This window comes from Urtica dioica, chromosome 11 (assembly GCF_054948205.1).
Source record: "Urtica dioica subsp. dioica isolate 48M chromosome 11, U.dioica_male_clone48M_v1_H2, whole genome shotgun sequence".
Lineage (NCBI taxonomy): Eukaryota > Viridiplantae > Streptophyta > Magnoliopsida > Rosales > Urticaceae > Urtica > Urtica dioica.
This window is the reverse complement of record NC_142766.1, coordinates 6,193,314-6,213,329: the sequence shown is the minus strand read 5'-3', so window position 1 is coordinate 6,213,329 and position 20,016 is coordinate 6,193,314. Positions and strand designations below refer to the sequence as shown.

The following is a 20,016-nucleotide window of genomic DNA, read 5'->3' as shown; positions in this document are numbered from 1 at the left end:
TGTTTTATCAAAATTTCCGTCGGCACAATGTTTTCAAATTTCCACATTTTTTCCGTCGCAATTCTCATCGACCACCGCAATTTCCATGGGCCATTAGCACGAAATCGACTGTCGGCATTTCAATCCTTGTAATAAAGTATGTGAACATATTTTAAACTTAAAATTGAACAAAAGTAGCACGAAATGAATGAAATAAGAGAGAAAAGAAAAAAAAAAGTTTAGATAATTACAATGATAGTTTTGTTCAAAAAATTATAAAAGTCCAATTTTGATATTATGTATATAATAAGTCCATTTACAATCTTTTGTTATTTATTCTAGAAAATAAAATTATTTTGTACTTTAGACAGCTGAAATTGCCACAACAACATTGTTGTTGTGAAAGGGAATGTACTCAATTTAAAATGACACAATTTATCCACAGGACATGACATAATTTGTTGATATATATGTCAACAAATGACACGATTTGTTGGTATAATTTTTTTTAAACATATTCATTTGTATATGGGACATTTTCTTAAATATGACTAAATTAAGGGACATTTCCGTTTTCCTACTATTTTCAAAATTTCTCTTTTAGGGAAAAATAGAGGACTCCTAATTTGGTAATTTTTTGGAAAAAATAGGAAATGGGAAATAAGCCTTAATTTAGTCATGCTCTTGACAATTCTTTGTATATTCTACAAAATCCGAGCAACGAAACCTTTACTGAACTTGTATATTGTAAATGATATTTTTAATTCATGTAGTTAAACAAAAGAAGTGATTTTGAGAGATATAATTTGTGAGCGATTAAAAAAATGACATATATGTCAACAAAGCTAATTTCAACAAAATTAACGGCAGAAATTAACATAAGGAAATTTTGGCGGCCCAAATAAAAGAATGGGTGGCTAAGTGACCAAGCTCATTTCCCCAAAATTAAAGCCGCGCGTTGTTCAGCCCAAGCCCAGGCCAAGCCAATGCAAATGGAAATGGGTACCCTACCAGAGATCGTAAAGGGATTCGAGAAGACAACCCAACTCAAACGCCCACTAAAAAGGAGGGAAATAGCCGCGAAGCCGACGAGCACCGCCGAAGAAAAAAAAAAACGATGGCGGAGGGAAATTCGGTTGACCAATCCACCACCGCCACTCCCGAAAACATCGATGCCTTGCTCGAGGTACTTCTCATTCAGATTATGGCTTTACCCTTCACTTCTTACCTGAACTTATGGTTTTCTTTTTCTCTTTCAGGCCGCGAGATATGACGACATCGAGGACATTCAGCGGTTAGCAAGCTCTGGCGTTTCTCTTGATTCTAAGGATTCTTTTGGTCGAACAGGTTTTGAGCTTCAATCGCTTTCACAAACTCGTTTTCGGTTTCAAGTATATTTACTTGTGCGTTTTTAACTTTGCAAACCTTTGATTTTTTATTAGAATAACTGATCAAACGAAACCCACACCTTGATACAAATTGAAGTTTTCTAGCTGAACTGGAAATGGGACTATAGTTGGTAATGCATGTATTTGATTGTGCTATTGATTCAATTTCCTGGGAGCTAGTGGGATTTGTTTCCAGATGGTTAAAGGATTACGTGATTTTGCTCGATTAGGCAATGGATTAAGTATATGTTTTGATGCATTGTTCCGGTCAGAAAAATAATCATGGCCTCTGCACGAATCAATCTGAGTCTTTTATCTTAGTGATTTTGTATTAAATTTGGACGATAACCTGAAAAACTGTACACCGTAGATCTACTTTAACACAACAGACCCGCATTACTAATAGATAAATATTTTTAGGGTATCCATAATATTTTTCAGCCTCCATCCAGCTCCTTTGTATCTTTTTGTAGTTAGGAAGGCCTGAGATACCACTTGAAGTAGTGAATCTTTCAACGCGAGCTTTATAAGATAATGAAGCAGCATTGCTTAAGTTCTTGCTTAGTCTTAAATTTAGATCATAGTCAAGCCTAGTTCCTATAGTAGCTCTTCTACTTGAGTAACTCTTCCATTTGAAGGCCTCCCTTGGCAATCGAGCAGGAAATTCACGTGGTGCGTGACTATCCTGTTCTCGGATCAACGCATAAGAACCCAAATGGTTCGATCCAGGGCCTTGGTTGCTCACGCCGTGCTATGGTTACGACTCCTCGTTTCTCGTGAAATCCTGTAAGAAGAGCGTGAACTTTTGGGCTGCGGAGGGTTTTCCCTGACGTACAGCATTATCCTTTTTTGCTTTGATGAGGTGAGGGATCAATGTAAATTCTCGAATAGAGATGAGTGGTGATTTTGAAGAGTTGTGGGGTTTAGAATTGGTTACCTCTCTCTTCTGTATGAGGTTGTATTTATAGGCTTACTGGGAATCTTGGTAGGCTCAGCCGTGGCCATGGGCAGGGGTTCTTTGCTTTTTGCTCTCGTCGGATAATCACCGTGTAACAGTATAACCCCCAAGTTTATTGGCCAATGTAGTTGGGAATTTCTGAGATTACTAGCTCCATATCTCATCTAACAATTCCAATTTGCATAGCAAACTCGTGACTTAAGAGAGTTAAGCTAAGCAGATATGAACTAGGGTCAGGGTCCTTTTGTTACGTGTTAAAAATGCCTCATTTGAACATAATCTTTTAAACGATGTTGCTTCGTCAAGTTGCTTTTCAGTCTCAGATTACATCTCTCTTCAATAACTAGTTTTACAACCTAAAATGTTATGTTGTGATGACAAACTATGAAATGATTCTTGCTCTTCAGTCCTATATCGTGCATAGTAGAACATTATATGTGTAGGTGGCAAATGGATGTCAGATTTTGCAGTAATTTATTTTGATATTGAGACTTTTTTTAATGTAGATTTTTTTCTTAATTTGACGATTCAGTAAATTCATGTATTGCAGCAGTTCACATGGCTTCTGCTAATGGACATCTTGACATTGTGGAGTACCTCATCGGTCGAGGAGTGGTAAGATAGTTTTAATTTTTTTTGGGGACGTAATGGTAAAATAGTTGTCTTTCTAAAGTTCAATTAAGAAAAGATAATTTCTTATACTCATTGTCAAATGGACATCCTTCAGTAATTCAGATGGTCCAATCAACCTTGTGAATAGCTGCCTTTAAATTTCCTTTTGTCGTTGTTATATTCCCTTTTTTTTTTGTTTTCCTCCTTTAAGCCAAACATCCATGTTAAGATTCTGCGGAAGATTGAACCAAAATTCTCTCTTGCTTTGTGGGTATCTAAATTTATTATTCGAGTATTTTAATCAGCTCTCTCCAGCTGTGTAAGATTTATTAAATAAAAGTTGATAGAATCATGTTTTTATCATAATAAAGGCCAAATAGATTCTACTCACGTTTTGGAGGTGCATGTTTTTCTACAAATTGGTTTATAATTAATTGTTCATTACCTCAGTGAACTCATCAATGATGCAGGTGTTTTTTAAGCATTTCGATGCTAACCAAAAATGTATGTCTGTTGGTCATGCCAGGATCTTAATGCTTCCAATGAAGAGAAGAATACGCCTTTGCATTGGGCTTGCCTCAATGGTCACATTGAGGTAGTATTTTATCACTGTATTCTTTCATTCATCTTATTTATTTATGAGCTTGCAAAATCATATTTCGCGAATCTTCTCTTTTGCAGGTGGTTAAGAAATTGATCTTGGCTGGTGCCAACGTAAGTGCATTGAATTGGTAGGTCCTCTCTGATTTAGGCACTGCACTTGTGGTTTTGTTTCTCTGTTAATGTGATGGTATTTTTTTTTTTTTTTTTAATCACTTGATCTGAAAATTTAAATATGATGCATGGATGATCATTATTTAATTGCAGTCATGAGAGGACTCCAATGGACGAAGCTGTGAGTAGAGGCAAAATGGATGTTATTGATGCCATTAACACTGCAGTTGCAGTGCTAGAGGTAAACAGTATCAGTGTGTCTGAATGCTTAAATCCCTTGCCTACAAACTGAATCAAATTTTGGAATACATATATTCAAGTTTTCAGTCATCTTGGAAGGATTTCTGACATTGAGATTTATGTTGCTGTCTGGTATTTTCTATTTTGAAACAAAATTGGATACAGACAGATGTTGCATCATTATTGTAATTATGCCAATTCAAACTCACTTGATCATAAATTAACGATTCGATTCAAGTCAAGTCAGAACAAGCTATATGTTTCGGTATAGCTTCTGGTTTATACAAGAGAAAAGTGGTTAATTATGTGTCATAGAACACTGAATTTTGTTTTTATAAATGCACTAAATTTTGTTTGTAAGGTGAATGTGTCAAAAAATGGTTTTATATACACGTCTTTAGTGTTTCGAGCTAAAATACCCTTCAAAGTTCAAGGTAATAAAATCTGGCATCACTCTAATTTCGAACCTGTTTAGGTGAAAGTAACTTTTTGACATCTTTCAGTTCAGTTCTTTAGCTTTTGAATTCTGTTCTAAAAAGAGCATTACACCTATTTCCAACACTAACTGATAGAGAATTAAATTTGAATCGAAAGACTCGAGACAACAATCAAATTTGCTCGACGGTAATAAAATATGAATGGAAGCTTTCAAAGCCATAGGAAAAATTCAGGACAACAATCAAATTTGTTTCTGATGAACAATGAGTCCGATTGGACTTGAGGGTGTATCGTTTTTTGCCCTTGGAAGTTCGATGATAAAACCCGAGATTCGATCTCGAAACGGGAGATTTGCCAATCTTTCATCGAGCTTAGTTTCATACAAACCGGGATCCGATCTTGAAACGGGAGATTTACCAATCTTTCACCGAGCTTAGACTCCCCTCGTTTGAGAGAGACTAAACTTTTGGTGATTGATTATTGGTTACGTTTTTCAATAACTTGGGGTCTCTTAACAACGTATCTTCACAGACCAAGAACTACGAGATCACCCCTTTCATTTTGGGGTGACTTCCAGGCGGTTTTTGGGCATCTGTTCATGGATTTCTACCATTTATACCGTTGGATCTCGCCAATACCTAGGTTTACAACTTAATGGGCCGGGTCCAAAATCATAAACCAAGTTACATTAATAAAACCCTAATTAATTATCTAAATTCAGAATAATAAAAGGGCAGAATTTAAAAACCTGATTGCACAACTTAAAACTCTAATTTCGTAATTGATTACCCCTAATTTCCTTGATCAATAACCCTAGATATTAGATACGTATAATTTGAAGATACTATCGTGGTGGTATTGACCTATTTCTAACTGTAAAGTCAAATACTTGCACCATTTGTGAAAATATTACCATACATATGGAATGATGTGGAACAATACGAGTGTAAAAAGTTAGTTGACTATAGCGAGCCTAGTCTACACTTCATTTTTTTAAAACTCTACTATGTTTATACATCTAGAAACTTATTTGAGGTAAATACTGGGCACCCTATACTAGAGCTCCACATAATTGATGCAGCTTGAACTGAGTTTTGCGTTTTTCTTCATTCGTCTTCCATTTAAATCTTTCAAATTTACCCGCAGACGCACGATTTAACTTGGGTCTTAACTATATTGGTAAATTTATAAGCTATAAATAGTTACCATTGAAAATAGAATAAAAGACATATTTGTCCCTGGACTATTGCGTCTACGAGAGTATACCACATGTAGTATAAAATCACGAGAGTATACTACAATCAATTGGTGTACCCTTCAATATCAAGTTTTGTAATGGTTTTGGGCCTTTCATGTATTTTGAGCCCAAAACGTCAGTTATCTGCCCACTTTTGATCACGCGGTACACGCTTTTTTTTTTTTATGTAGTTACGTAACTAAACAATCTTTATTCTTTTATTTTTCTTTACTTTATGGCATGTCATTGTTGCAGGGGCCTCAGCTCGCCGCGCTGCCGCGATGAGGAAACCTCCTCGCGCGCCCTTTGTTTCCCTCTACGCGCACGCCACGCCAATCATCTGGTGCGCCTGCGCCTGTGAGACGTGCACGCAAGTCCTCGCGCGCACGTCGAGACTTATCGCGCACGCTTTGCCTCCGCTCAATGACTCTTTTTCAGCCCTTATACTCATTTTAAATACCCGTCTCCTTAGAGAGACTCAAGTAACTTTTTCTAAACACTCTCTCCAGAGTTCTGAAACGCTAACAAGGACCCTCCGCACACAATTTCCTTTGATCGAGCCACAAATCTCTTAATATTCCCTAAGGAATATCGGTCCCCCACCTCAAGCATAGAAATCAGACTAATGTTTAGCGTCGGAGTGCGCGCTAGAGGCATTGCCTCTACGCCCATCTAAGCTTATTTTCTCTTCTTCTTACTCTCATGTCTCCGCAAGCTAAAGGAGCGACACTCATGACTTCGAGTATCTCACACTTGTCTCGGGTACGGCCACTTGGTCCGACCTTGGGTCGAACCGATCGAAGCTTTAAATAGTTGTTCAATTTTCAATGACAACACTTTCTATTCTGAGCATGAAGCTTTAATCGCTTCTTCCTTTAAAAAAAAAAAGATGGCTCCCTCGGAGCTATCGTCCGCCAATTTCCGTGCCGCCTCAAATAGTTCAACAAGTTGTCTCCATAGTCCTGTCATTCAATGAAAACACATAAGTTATAATTTCTAATATCGAACTCAATCGAATACATTGCAAAATACACTACGCGGAAGGAAAAAAAATTACGAAATGATTCACAAAAAAGAAACCTAAGTCGAAAACAACGAACCCTAAATCCAAAATCATGCGAAGCTCGAGACAAGGTACCGAGTGCCACAGCAACGTGGTGAACCACCGTCTTCGAAGGATGACTCAACGACGAGGAGGAGGGCACTCGACGGTGACGGCGGGACAAAGGACGATGGCTGAGGAAGAACAGGGTCATCGGTGGTGGTGGTGTGGTGGACGTTCGTCGGAGCTTGAGGTCACCGGAGGCAAACACAGAATCAAAGAGTGAGTAAGAGAGAAATAAATATTTTTCATTATCTTAAAGGAAACAAGAGACTAAATAAAAGGGCAATTTTGTTTTCCAAATTTCTAAGTTAAATTAAAAGGAGTTTTGATCAGCTAAAAATTTTGACTTTTTTTATTTGACAAAGTCGCATCTAATACCAGTGATACATTTAGATGAGTCAAATCGCATCTAAAAGTAAAAAATCTAACTTAAAATCACTATTTTTTAGGCTCAATCCATATGTATTTTAGATGCGATTATACAACTTGTCATATCCAAAAGTTGTCCGCATCCATAGACAATTTTTGTTCTAGTGCTTGGATCATTGTTTTTGAAGTGTATGTCTTTACCTATTCTAATTCTCTACTCTCTGATGTCATCTTTGAACACCTTAGAACTATTGAAAACCATTCCTAACTTGAAGCTTGGATTGTTCCTATCTGAATCCCTTACCTCAACGAAATTTGGGAGTTTCTTCTTCAAGTTTCTGCAGCTCCTAAAATTATCCGGAGTTGAGCTTAAAACATGTGATGTTTCATCTTCATCTGCTGACTCCATGTCTACACTAATGCTTGCATCAATGTCATAGTCACTATCACTATCGTCTATATCGCTCACAACTGCTTCCCCACGTAAGCCAGAGAGGCCAATGTCGACAACTTCACCGAGAACATGGACATTGTCCTCGCTCAACTCAAACCCAAACTCTTGCTGAAAGTTTTCTTGATCCACACCTTCCTCTTCAGCAGCTTGTGTATCTTCTTCCTATGTAGCTTGATCAGCCAGATTGGCAAGTATAGCAGCTTCTTCTTATATAGCTTGGTCAACCACGTTGTCTAGCATATCCGCTTCTTTTTGTGTAGCTTGCTCGACCACGTTGTTCGGTGTAGGCGTTTCTTCTTCTATAGTGTGTTCAAACACGCTATTAGTATGAACTTCATCTTGTACATTTTGCTAAGCCATGAACTCAGCTTGTTTTTGCTATATATGTTCATCTGGATCGAATGCACCATGAGTTTTCGTGTAAGGGCCGGGAACTACCTGTGTTTGCTCTTCCACGTTGCTAGGGTGATCATCAACGTCAATCTCATCTTGAATTGTTTGTGATAACACAATTATCTACTTTTTATCAATAGCCATTTTCGGAGGAATAATTTGGTGATCACAAAAAATATCGACCTTCCACTGTTATGAGCGTTTTATCCATAACTTCCAACAAGTCCTTGTTGTTATCAACATATTAATTTCAACCTATTACTGTCAGGGAACCTCAGGTAATAGACTGCACTGACAAGGAATCCTAGACTGCTTCACTATGGAATCGAGTTCGACGATAGACATCATGTCTATATCTACACAATCCAAGTGAGATACATCCCCAACAACGTAATTGCAACCATCCTTCATGAAAGACATTGAATCTCCACAGTAAATGTCGAGGAAAAAATTATTTAACAAACCATCTGCGAAATTAAAATCAGGTCAATAAGCCATTAAATATTGCACACCAACATCCAACCACGTGAACTAATTCAAATAATAAACACAGAGGACCCACACTTCGTAAAATAAACCGACAAAACAAAAACAATGGGACAAAATAAAAAGAAACAAACAATAACCTCGGCACTTTAATGTGTGTTCCCCAAACCGAACCCTATTCATATTTGTATTCGATTTTTTTTTGTTATATACATATCGAAAACATCTTCTCGATAAGGTCAATTTCGTAAAAGCTTTCTTCGTGGCCGATTTTGTTTTCGCATTTGTGGCCATATTCGCAGTCGATTTTGTTGATCTTGGCAATTTCGATGGAGTCGTGGCTGGGGATTTTGATGTTGACCCACAACTTTTGTTATTCAAGCGTGGAGAAGACCACGATGGAGCCATCGCCGTGAACTTCCCCAGGAATTTCGTCATTCCTAGATTTAGATTTAGGATTTTTTTAGGGTTTCACGAAGAAATATTCTTCGAATGTCTTTCCAATTTTGAGCATTTATATATTTCATTTTTTAATTATTTCATTTTTTATTTAAGATTTATTACTTGTATTAATTCGTTTTTTTAATCCAAATCAGATAACTAATTAAATTTACTCATAATACCCTTATTTGTACGTCACGTGAGGTACACATGTTAATTTAACTGACGATTTGTCAAATATTTAGACGGAAAAACAACAATGATATCAAAATAAAGACTATGGAGGAAATTTCGAGTTTTTAAAGTACGATGTACTCGTAGACGTTATAGTTGAGGAGGTGAATATGCTTTATATTTTTGAAAATAAAGCCTGCTTCATGTGCATAGTATGCATGGTTCATCTTAGGACACAAGTTACTTTAGTTTGTATAGAAGGTTAGAAGCGTTGAAGGAGTCCCTAAAAAAAAAAAAAAAAAAAAAGCTTTGAAAGAGAAATGAGATTAGTCGGTGGAAAAAACAAAATTGAAGACTTTCGGCAGTCATTGGTCGGTGATTAACCAAACGATAATGGAAAGAGGAGGGTTTCGCACGTGATTGAACTTTGTAGTGATTAATCTTAAGATTGTTTTGTAACACAAGACGCAAACAATAAAGTGATTAAGTATTGGATTTTGGGCCTAAAACGGAATTAAAAAGAAAAAGAAAAAGTGATGATCAGAGAAGGAGACAGAACTGAGGGCACGGTGCTCGAGAGAGAAAGTAATAAAAAGGTCAGAACGCTACCTAGTTTTGCGGAGGTGGCGTGATCTGTCAGTCATTTTTGTCCGTACAGTTTGGGTGGGACCCAAATATACAGTTATTAATTTTCTTTCATTTAATTATTTACTTATCTACTCAGTTTTTTTATATAAAGAAAATCATAAATCATTAATAAGACTTCGCTCTGATTAATATTTCTTGACAAATTAGTTTCGGTTTGCAATTCTTTTATCAAATCGTAAATAAAAAAAACTAATTAGATTGTTCTGTCATTTGATTTGAAGCATTTAAAAAAAATTATTATCATGCATTTCACTTTTGATATTTATTTTTGAAAGCTGTGATTCAAAGTTCTTTTTAAAGATTGTACTAGTCTTTTTAACATTTGACTCACGAACCTTAAAAAAAAAATATACATTTGACCCACGAAGAACAACGTCCAAGCTCCAAACATTCTTCCAAGAGATCATGGTAATCCAGCGAACAACGAACCTCCGAAGGACGTTCACAGACAGCGAGTGATCACAAAGTAGTTTTGGCCTTTTGTGTCGAAATCAGCCAAGACATGAGTGTAGTCAAAGCTCTCGGCTTGAAGAATAAATCAAACGAGAATTGGCTACACGCAAATAACATTTGGCGAGGAAATAGAGATTGCGACTAACAAAATCGGGAATCGACAGAAGAGAGAGAAAGTGATTGATTGAATGAAATGATTTGATTCTCAACTAACTGAAACGATTTACAAGTGTTTGTATAAATATCTAGGACAAGATTAGATCACCACCGTTGACATATAACAAACTTAATCTAACGCTGTGAAGTAATCTTGATTAACTGACTCTAAGCTGGCCTAATTTATATACATTCTAATACACCCGCTCAAAACTAAGCCGGGTTCACTAGGCCTAACTTGTTACACAAGTAAACAAACTGTGGAATGTGCAAAGCTTTTGTGAAGACATCTGCGATCTGACCTGCACTGGGCACATGACGTACTTCAACTTCCTTGGCAACCACTTTTTCTCGGATGAAATGAACATCGACTTCAACATGTTTGGTTCTGGCATGGAAAACTGGGTTGTAGGCCAGTGTTGTAGCTCCAATATTGTCACACCAGTTGACTGAGGGATGAGGCTCAAGTGTGATGCCAAGTTCGGAAAAGAGTGACTTGAGCCAAATAATTTCCAAGTGGCTAAGGCCAGTGCTCTGTACTCGGACTCAGTGGAGCTTCGCGACACGACATTCTGTTTCTTCGAGGACCAGGTGATCAAACTGTTGCCGAGATAGACACAAAGGCTTTTGTGAAGACATTTGCGATCTGACCTGCACTGGGCACATGACGTACTTCAACTTCCTTGGCAACCACTTTTTCCCGGATGAAATGAACATCAACTTCAACATGTTTGGTTATAGCATGGAAAACTGGGTTGTAGGCCAGTGCTGTAGCTCCAATATTGTCACACCAGTTGACTGAGGGATGAGGCTCAAGTGTGATGCCAAGTTCGGAAAAGAGTGACTTGAGCCAAATAATTTCCATGTGGTTAAGGCCAGTGCTCTATACTCGGACTCAGTGGAGCTTCGCGACACGACATTCTGTTTCTTCGAGGACCAGGTGATCAAACTGTTGCCGAGATAGACACAGAGGCTTGTAGTTGACCTTCTGCTGTCAAGATTCCCGGCCCAATTTGCATCCGCATAGGCTGTTAGAGCCATTTGATTTGCTGCCGAGAAAAGAACGCCTTGAGTTTTCGTGCCCACCAAGTATCTCAGAATGCGCTTGCACACTCTCCAATGGTTAACTGTGGGTTCTTGTACAAACTGACTAAGCATATTGATGGAGTAGGCAATGTCAGGACGTGACATTGTGAGATATTGTAGTGAGCCGATTGTGCTCCGATAGAGCGTTGGGTTGTCAAAGCTTTAACTGTTATCTTTGGAGAGCTTGGAGTTGGGACACATTGGAGTTGGTGCTGCTTTTGCTTTTTAGGAGAAGCTCACGTAAGAATTTATGTTGAGTGAGTTTGATGCCGGACTCATCACGTGTAGCTTCAAAACCCAGAAAGTAGCTGATTGACCCCGGGCTTTTGAGTGATAAAGCTTTGTTGAGATCCTCAATGGCCTTAGAGATGAGCTCATCACCATTTCCTGTTACTAATATGTCATCCACATATACAAGTAGAAACAAGCACCTGCCATTTTTGTTGTAGATGAACAGGGAAGAGTCTGAGATTGAGTTGACAAAACCCCAGGTTAGCAGCGCTTTGCTCAATTCCTCATACCATGCTCGAGGGGCCTGTTTGAGGCCGTACAAGGCTTTGTGAAGCTTACAAACATGGGTTGGCTTTGACTTGTCAATATGACCCTCCGACTGTGCCATATAAACAAGTTCATTGAGTGTGCCATTCAAGAAGGCATTGTTGATGTCTATCTGTTGAATGTCCCACTTGTAAGTCACAGCAATGGTGAAGATGACCTTGATAGTTGACGGTTTGACCACCGGACTAAAGGTTTCAAAGAAATCAACACTGGCTGTTTGTTGAAATCCTTTAGCCACTAGCCTTGCTTTGTACTTGTCAAGTGTGCCGTCTGCCTTGAGCTTAGTACGAAAAACCCACTCATTCTACACCACATGCATGTCATCTTCATATGGCACTATATCAGCTGCCATGGCACACCTCCACTCTGTCTTTGCTAAGGCTGCATCAACTGTTAGTGGCTATTCCAAACACATAGGAAGAGATCCAACATTAAAGAGCTTAGGCTTGGTGATACCAGCCTTGGCTCGAGTAGCCATGGAGTGAGCATTAGTTGGAAACAGATGTTGGTGTGGATGAACATATGGGATAATTTGAGAACAAATAGCATTTGTGTGGTCAATTTCTGGAGACATTGAATCAGAAAAGGAGACTTCATGAGGATGACTTTGGTTTGTGTGAGGACTATCGTGTAAAAGACTAGCCTGTTCACTTGGAGGACTATGCATAGTAGAGGTACAAGGTATATTTGGCATGTTTTGTGATGTGACATGACGAGGCAAAGGTAGAATAGGGAGACCACATTGAGATGTAGTAGCTGGAGGTTGAAAGAGAGTTTTGTAAGGAAATGCATCCTCATCAAACATGACAGACCGGGCAATAAAAATTCTACCAGATTTTAAGAGGCACCTATATCCTTTGTGTGCTAAGTTGTACCCTAGGAAAACACAGGGCTCGGATTTGAATTGAAATTTTTGTGTGTTGTATGGTCTCAAGTGAGGAAAACACAAGCAACCAAAAACCTTGAAGAACTTGTAATCTGGAGGTCTGTTAAAGAGAATTTGATAGGGTGACTTGTGATTCAAGGTACTAGAAGGCAATCTGTTTATGGTGAAAATGGCCGACACAAAAGCATCCCACCAATAGGTGTGTGGTAATTTTGACTGAGCTAATAAGGTGAGGCTAAGATCCATGATGTGTTGATGTTTCCTTTCAGCCCTACCATGTTGTTGGTGTGTGTGAGGACATGGATGCCTAAACACTGTACCAAGGTTGGCCAAGATTGGTTCTAACGGTCTGTACTCACCCCCTAGTCTGATTGAATGCATTCGATTTTTGTGGTGAATTGTCTTTCAACATAGCTATTGAACCTATGGAAAACAGATGAGGTTTCAACTTTTGTCCTAAGAGGAAATACCCAAGTGAACCGTGTAAAGTCATCCACAAAATGTACATAGTACCGAAAACAATCCAAAGAGAGACTAGGAGCAGGGCCCCACAAGTCAATGTGAACAATATCAAAATGAGCTGATGTGTGAGTGACTGTTTTAGGAAAGTTAAAAGCATGAATTTCACCTTGAGCACAATCAGAACATCATTTCAGTTGCTTTACAGAAATGGGAATTTTTATTGATTTCAAAACAGAGTCAAGCACCTCTTTGGAAGGGTGACCAAGGCGTTTATGCCACACATTTACGTCACAAGTACTTGAGTTATTTGAGGTGACTTTACAGGCAAAAACTTTTGACTCATTTGAAAATAAAGGAGAGCTAGACTCGGACTCATTTTGTTTACACACAGACAAAATACAAGGACTGTTTTGTGACTCAGTTTTTGTAGCTTTACAAACTGAAAACAATTGACCATTGAGAGTGGCTAACAAGGCCTGAAATTTTGGCTTGAAATGGTGTGCTAGCTTGGAGAGGTCTAACTGATATAGTCCATCTTTAAGAGCTGCTACCAGACCCTCCGAGTAGTCGTGTCCTTGATGAGACATTGGTCATGAAAAATTCAATCAAAACATTATTGTCTTTTTTAAATTGAGAAATACTGACAAGGTTTTTAGTGATTGAAGGCACATGAAGAATGTTTTTAAGTAGCAGACTTCCATGGTTAGAATTTAATGATGAATTGCCTATATGAAGAATAGGAAGAGAGGAGCCATTACCAACAGTCAATTTGTTCTATCCTTTTGTAGTGAGACTAGATGGACATGTTCTGCAAATCAGAGGTGACGTGGTTCGTCGCGCCGCTGTCAAGATACCACTCCTGGTTATCCTGTTGATCGTCGTTGCTAGCGATTTAGGCATGAGCAAAGTGTTGTGCTCGAGGCTGGCCTTGACTTGTACTTGCAGCAGAGTTGTTTTGATCTTGACTGGTTCCATGATATGTGACATCAAATCGATGGAAGCATTTCATTGCAACATGACCAGGACGGCCATAGAGTTGACAGATTGGACGATTGCTTCAACTTCTTCCACCGGAACGACCACTGCGACCACGTCCTTGAGAAGATCCACGACCGCCATTGTGACGACCACCTCTAGTTGCTACATTGGCCATTGGAGAGGAGTGACTGTCATTGTTGATGGAGTTCTGTATTTCGATACACATTTCTTGAGACTGGAGTGAGAATTGCACTTCTTGAAGAGAGAGTTGTTCAGATCTACTTGTGAGGTTGACCACGACGGACTCAAACTCTGGTCCGAGTCCTCTAAGAACGTACATGATAAGATCGTCATCAGAGATCTCAGATCCTGCAAAGATGAGACTTTCGGCAATGTTCTTCATCTTCAATATGAACTCATCCACGCTCAAGTTTTGGAGTTGAAGCACTTGAGCTTTTGATGTGGTGGTGAAGATTTGATCTAGAATTTTCCAGGCCTCGGCAGAGCTCGCACATCGATTCACATGTCCTAGCATGGAATCAGAGATGAAGGAGAAAAGCCAGCTCAACAAGAACTGGTCGTGGCGAATCCATAGAACATACTCTGGATTCGGAACTTGACTGGTTGTGCCATCGCTATTTGCAGACTGGATTGATGTCGATGGCGGTGGAATTGTGCCGAGAAGAAAGTCTTCAAGGCTTTGATATAGCGCGGTAGCAAGAACTTGAGAGCTCCAAAATATGTAGTTGTGGCGATCCAAACGAAGACTCGTGGGATTCAGATGAGGAGAAAAGTTTTGATAGAGTTGTGTTTGTGCAGAAGTGTATTGTGTAGCTGGATCGGAAGTGATCTGAGAAGAAGTGTTGAACTTGCCATTGATGAGTTGAGAAATCAATCTAGGGTTTAGAGAACGAGCTCTGATACCATAACAGAATCGAGAATTGAGAGAAGAGAGAGAGAAAGTGATTTGACTGAATGAAATGATTTGATTCTCAACTAACTGAAACGATTTACAACTGTTTGTCTAAATAGCTAGGACAAGATTAGATCACGACCGTTGACATATAACAAACTTAATCTAATGGTGTGAATTAATCTTGATTAACCGACTCTAAGCTGGCCTAATTTATATACATTCTAATAGCGACTAATGAATTAACATCTATATCTTAATAAGGACATTCAGACGATCAATCATCAAATACTCAATGTGTACTCATATTCTTTTTCTTTAACTATGAACAATTAAATATGTGAAGCATTCAATCGCAATCAACGGATCGTCAATAGATCACCGGCTAACCAATGATCAGGATCTCATCTTTCAACATGAAATATAAATTTTTGGAACCGTGGACGGTAATGAAATCCAGTTTAAAGCACCTATATTTCTTAGGTAGCCCAGCAAAAGCAAATTTTTTAATAAACATGAAAATAAATTTGATTCTAGAGAAATAAATAATTTCTTCATTGCTTATAAAAAAAAAATCTAAAAGCGACCGATTCTATTGTCCTAATCATAGAACAAGATTGATGAAAGTGAAAATGCTAGGTTATGTAAAAATGTAAAGTTATTGACAGTTTGGAATCGTGCAAAGTGAAAATTTAAGAAGTTATAATATAAGTATTATTTCCTCTATCGCCTTCTCAAGTTCTTGTTTTTGTACATATTGACCATGAACATGATTTGTAGAAGAAAAAAATTTAATGACCGTTGCCGAATAATGTTGTAGCAAATAAACCCATCATATATAAAAGGGAAAATATCAAGAGTATCTCATGTTTTTAATCGAAATGCAATATTTATCCCCATGGTTTCTAGAAATATTTTCTCAGTTTAATATAAATGATATATATCTCATCTAAATTATGTTATATCGCAAATACCACCCTTTTATTCGTTTATTTTTTACAAAAAAAAAAGTTTGATGTCTCCAAAATGTCCTTCATAAAATAAATGTTTATTTACTATTTTATTTAAAAAAAACCTCTCTTTGTAAAAGAAATCATTAAGTGTTTATAAAGAAAGATTTTGATTTAAACTTTTTTTTTTATATAAAATATTAAACAAATAATTATTTCATTAAAATTATTTTGGGGAATTTTTTTTTTTTTTTTGGTAAAAATTGAAAAGGGGTGATATTTGCAATATTACATATTTAGGGGGATGTATGTATCATTTATATTAAATTAATATAATATTTCTGGAAACTGAAGGGATAAGTTGCGTATTTCGATTAAACACAAGAGATACTATTGATATTTTCCCAAGATGAAACACAAAAATTTCATATGTAAGAGAACTAAGATATGTTATTTTTTATGATTATGTATTGATATTTTCCCAAGATGAAACACAAGAGATTTCATATGTAAGATAACTAAAATATGTTATTTTTTATGATTATGTTGTGTATATGCTAGAGTCGAAATTTAACTTAGGAATTGATGATGATCCAATTTTGTTATCACAAGCCATAAAAAGTAAGGGCTATCAAGTGGTTAGACGTCCCCGTAAAAAGAGAAAAAAATTAATGGGACACAAAGAAGTTTGAGATCTTGTTGAATTGCCAAGATGTAAAAGAGTTAGGTATAAATAGGTGTTCAAAATCAGACCCGTTAACAAAGGTTTTACTTAAAAAGAAGGTGCGGACCACAAAGAGACTATTATGTTTGTCTCTAAAAAAGACACTTTAAAGATTGTTGTAGAAAATGGTAGCTCATTATTATTTAGAGATCCATCAAATGGATGTGAAAACTATCTTTCTGAATGAGAACTGAGATGAATAAATATTTATGGATCAACTTAAGGGTTTTGTGATTATGTAAATTAAAATGTCAATAAATGTACTTAAACAAACTTTTCAAAATGGTATCTTAAGTTCAACGATACGATCATATTTTTTTGGATTTAATGAAAACATCGTTGATCAATGTATATATATATATATCTAGAGATCACTGAGAGTAAGTATATAATTTTGGTTTTTCATATTGTCGATATCTTGCTGTTGACTAATGGTCTTGGTTTATGATGTCAAACTAAGGAATTTGTCTATCTAAAAACTTCGAAACAAAAAGATAATGGTGAGAGATGATATGTCATTGGAATATATATGTTTCATGAATAAGGATTGACGTGATTGTCTTAGAAAGCATATATATATTAATAAAGTTCTAGGGAGATTCAATATGGACAAATATTCTACAAGTGTCATTCAAATTTTGAAGGGAGATGGGTTTTGTCTTAATCAATGTCAAAAGAATGAATTATACCACAATCAAACGGAATAAATTCTTTATACATCTATTGTCGGAACCTTAATATAAGCACAACCTTGTTCCAGACCAGACATCGATTTAGATGTCGGAACGTAGGGCATGTGTCAACGTATTCCTTGAGAGACCATGGAAAGTTGCAAAGAAAAATATCATATGCTCACTTAAATGATATTTGATCACCTCGAGGCGATTGGATATTCATATTTAATTTTTTCGGATGCTTTGATAAAAGAAAAATATACTTTTAGCAATTATTTCTTTCTAGGCGGAGGAGAAATTTAATTGAAGAGTGTGCTGAATTTATCGCATACTATGAGGCTACGTTCATCGTGTATGGGTGCGAAAAGTTAAGTTAGGACTCGGAATTGTTGACACTATTGGTTAGCTACTCAAATTTTAGTGTGATAATTCAACAAAAGTTTTCTTCTAAAAAAAGAGAAGTAACCGGAGGGTTCTAAAGAAAAAGTTTATAAACAAATAACGTCAATTAAGCACATTAGCACAAAACTTATGCTTGCATATCTGTTAACGAAAGGAACAGTCCATTTACTGAACAAGCAGATAGAATATGGATCTTTGGATGTCATTTGATGTTTTAAATTTTATGTGATTGACACTTTTAGCTCGTTTATTTTGTTTATGATATGACTATATATGAATTTTGTTTCTTATAATTGGTATATACATTGTATGTGAGAATAATGTGGTCCAAATATAATACAAAATAATGATAGATTTCAATAAGAGTCATGTAGATATATAGCCATATTTACATGTATGATTTGCTATTTAGTCAACTTTTAATAAATATTTGGTAAATAACCATAAGGCTATATTTACCAAATATTTCGTAAAAGTTATTTACGAAATTAGAAGAGTAAATATGGGAACTGTAAATCATTTGTGATTAATTACCAAATATTTACTAAATGTTGACTATATATCAATCTAAAAGTATAAATATGACTAATTTACTAATTATTTGTATTATTAATTAATAAAATGTTTTATTTAATTGTACCTTGGTGATAGATTTATATAAATATTATTTTTTTTAAGAATCGGTCATCTTTTAACTTGTTACGTAATTTTCTCCTCCAACAAGAAAACTTCTCGAACTTAAAAAGTGGAGACAAAAATTTAATCCCGCTAATTAATTGTTAGGAAAATTGACACTAATTATATCATCTCAATGTCAGTTACCAAATTTAGCCCTAAACTAAAAAAATGACAAAAATAGTGTGGCCCATCTTCAAGCCGACACTAATCCACAACTTCATGACGGCAACATTATCATGGTCAGGTCATTTGGTGACTTCTGTCAGTGGCAGTTCATTAGGAATCACATCGGAAGCATTTGTGAACCTTAGATATGGCAATGCTTTTCTGGAAGGTGTAAATCTATCGGGGCTGCGTCTTTGCCGGGTCAATTGTTTCTTCATAGGTGAGTCTTCAATTGGGTCAGTCTGTGACACATCGGTCACGAAGTGGGTGAGTTCGTGACACACCGGTCACGAAATCAATCAGTTCGTTACCAAAATGTCACGAACTATGATCAAAATGTCACGAACTCACCTTTCGTGAAACCGGAGTGGTAGGAATCTCTGAGGCCGTCGCAACACCTGAGGACTCGACCTTATTTTTAATCTATATCAAACACAAAACAAACCAAGTCGTCACCAAAAAGTATTCTAAATAAGCCACTTAGTTTTTATCAAGGTTCAAAATGCCGTTTTCGATACCGTTTCGAGACTCCCGATTTACGGAAAATCGACACGCCGACGGAAAACCGAACGGAAAAAATGTGGAAAATGGCAAATGAAATGCCGTTTTCAAATGCCATTTTCGATGGAAAACCGACATGCCGATGGAAAACCGAACGGAAATAATGTTGTAAAATATATTAAAAATATATACATATATGTATTTTACAATTTTAATTGAATTTATTTATACATAGTGTATTTTGTTATTTGTAGAATAATGTTGTAAAATATTAAAAAGTATTTTGTTAAATATGATTTAATTTTACAAATAATATAATAATTTATAAATTATGTTTACATGATATAATATTGATAATATTAATTATATATGTATGTAATATGTGTTGTAAACTTAAAATCTATGTACTATGTAATATATGTTATTAATAATAGCTTATTATATACATATATTAACAATTGGGCGAGATTTTTTTTAAATAAATTTTTTTGGTCCACATATTACAAAATTGATTGAGTCAAACTAATTTCAGGGGCTAATATGAAACCTAAAGGCATTTATCAGAGACACAGAAGTGCAGCAGCCGACTTTGAAGCTTTCATCGGCAATCATGATGTCTTTCACCTGCAAATGGCCGAAAGTTGGCGAATGTCACCAGTCGCCGCCGAAAAAATGTGAAAATTATTTCCGAAATCCCTAGGTTTCTCGCTCAACCTATCACATTCATTCTTGAAAATAATCTCAATATTTTCAATGTTTTATCCATGTTTGTTGAAGGAGATACAATGTTTACT

General features: G+C 36.5%; 1 protein-coding gene across 2 annotated transcripts; it reads left to right on the top strand.

Annotated features, from left to right (window-relative positions):
- Window positions 1–979: 979 nt before the first annotated feature.
- Window positions 980–4,143, top strand: LOC149380865 (ankyrin repeat family protein). Of its 2 annotated transcripts, none has more exons than XM_089629907.1 (6): window positions 980–1,165; window positions 1,239–1,326; window positions 2,879–2,940; window positions 3,464–3,532; window positions 3,619–3,668; window positions 3,805–4,143. In XM_089629907.1, exons 1-6 carry the CDS (start codon window positions 1,097–1,099, stop codon window positions 3,941–3,943), a joined length of 477 nt encoding a protein of 158 aa, XP_089486033.1. In that variant the 5' UTR covers window positions 980–1,096; the 3' UTR covers window positions 3,944–4,143. The 2 variants fall into 2 exon arrangements, with proteins under 2 accessions (XP_089486033.1, XP_089486032.1); XM_089629906.1 differs by having other exon boundaries at window positions 2,876–2,940.
- The last annotated feature ends 15,873 nt before the right edge of the window (window positions 4,144–20,016 follow it).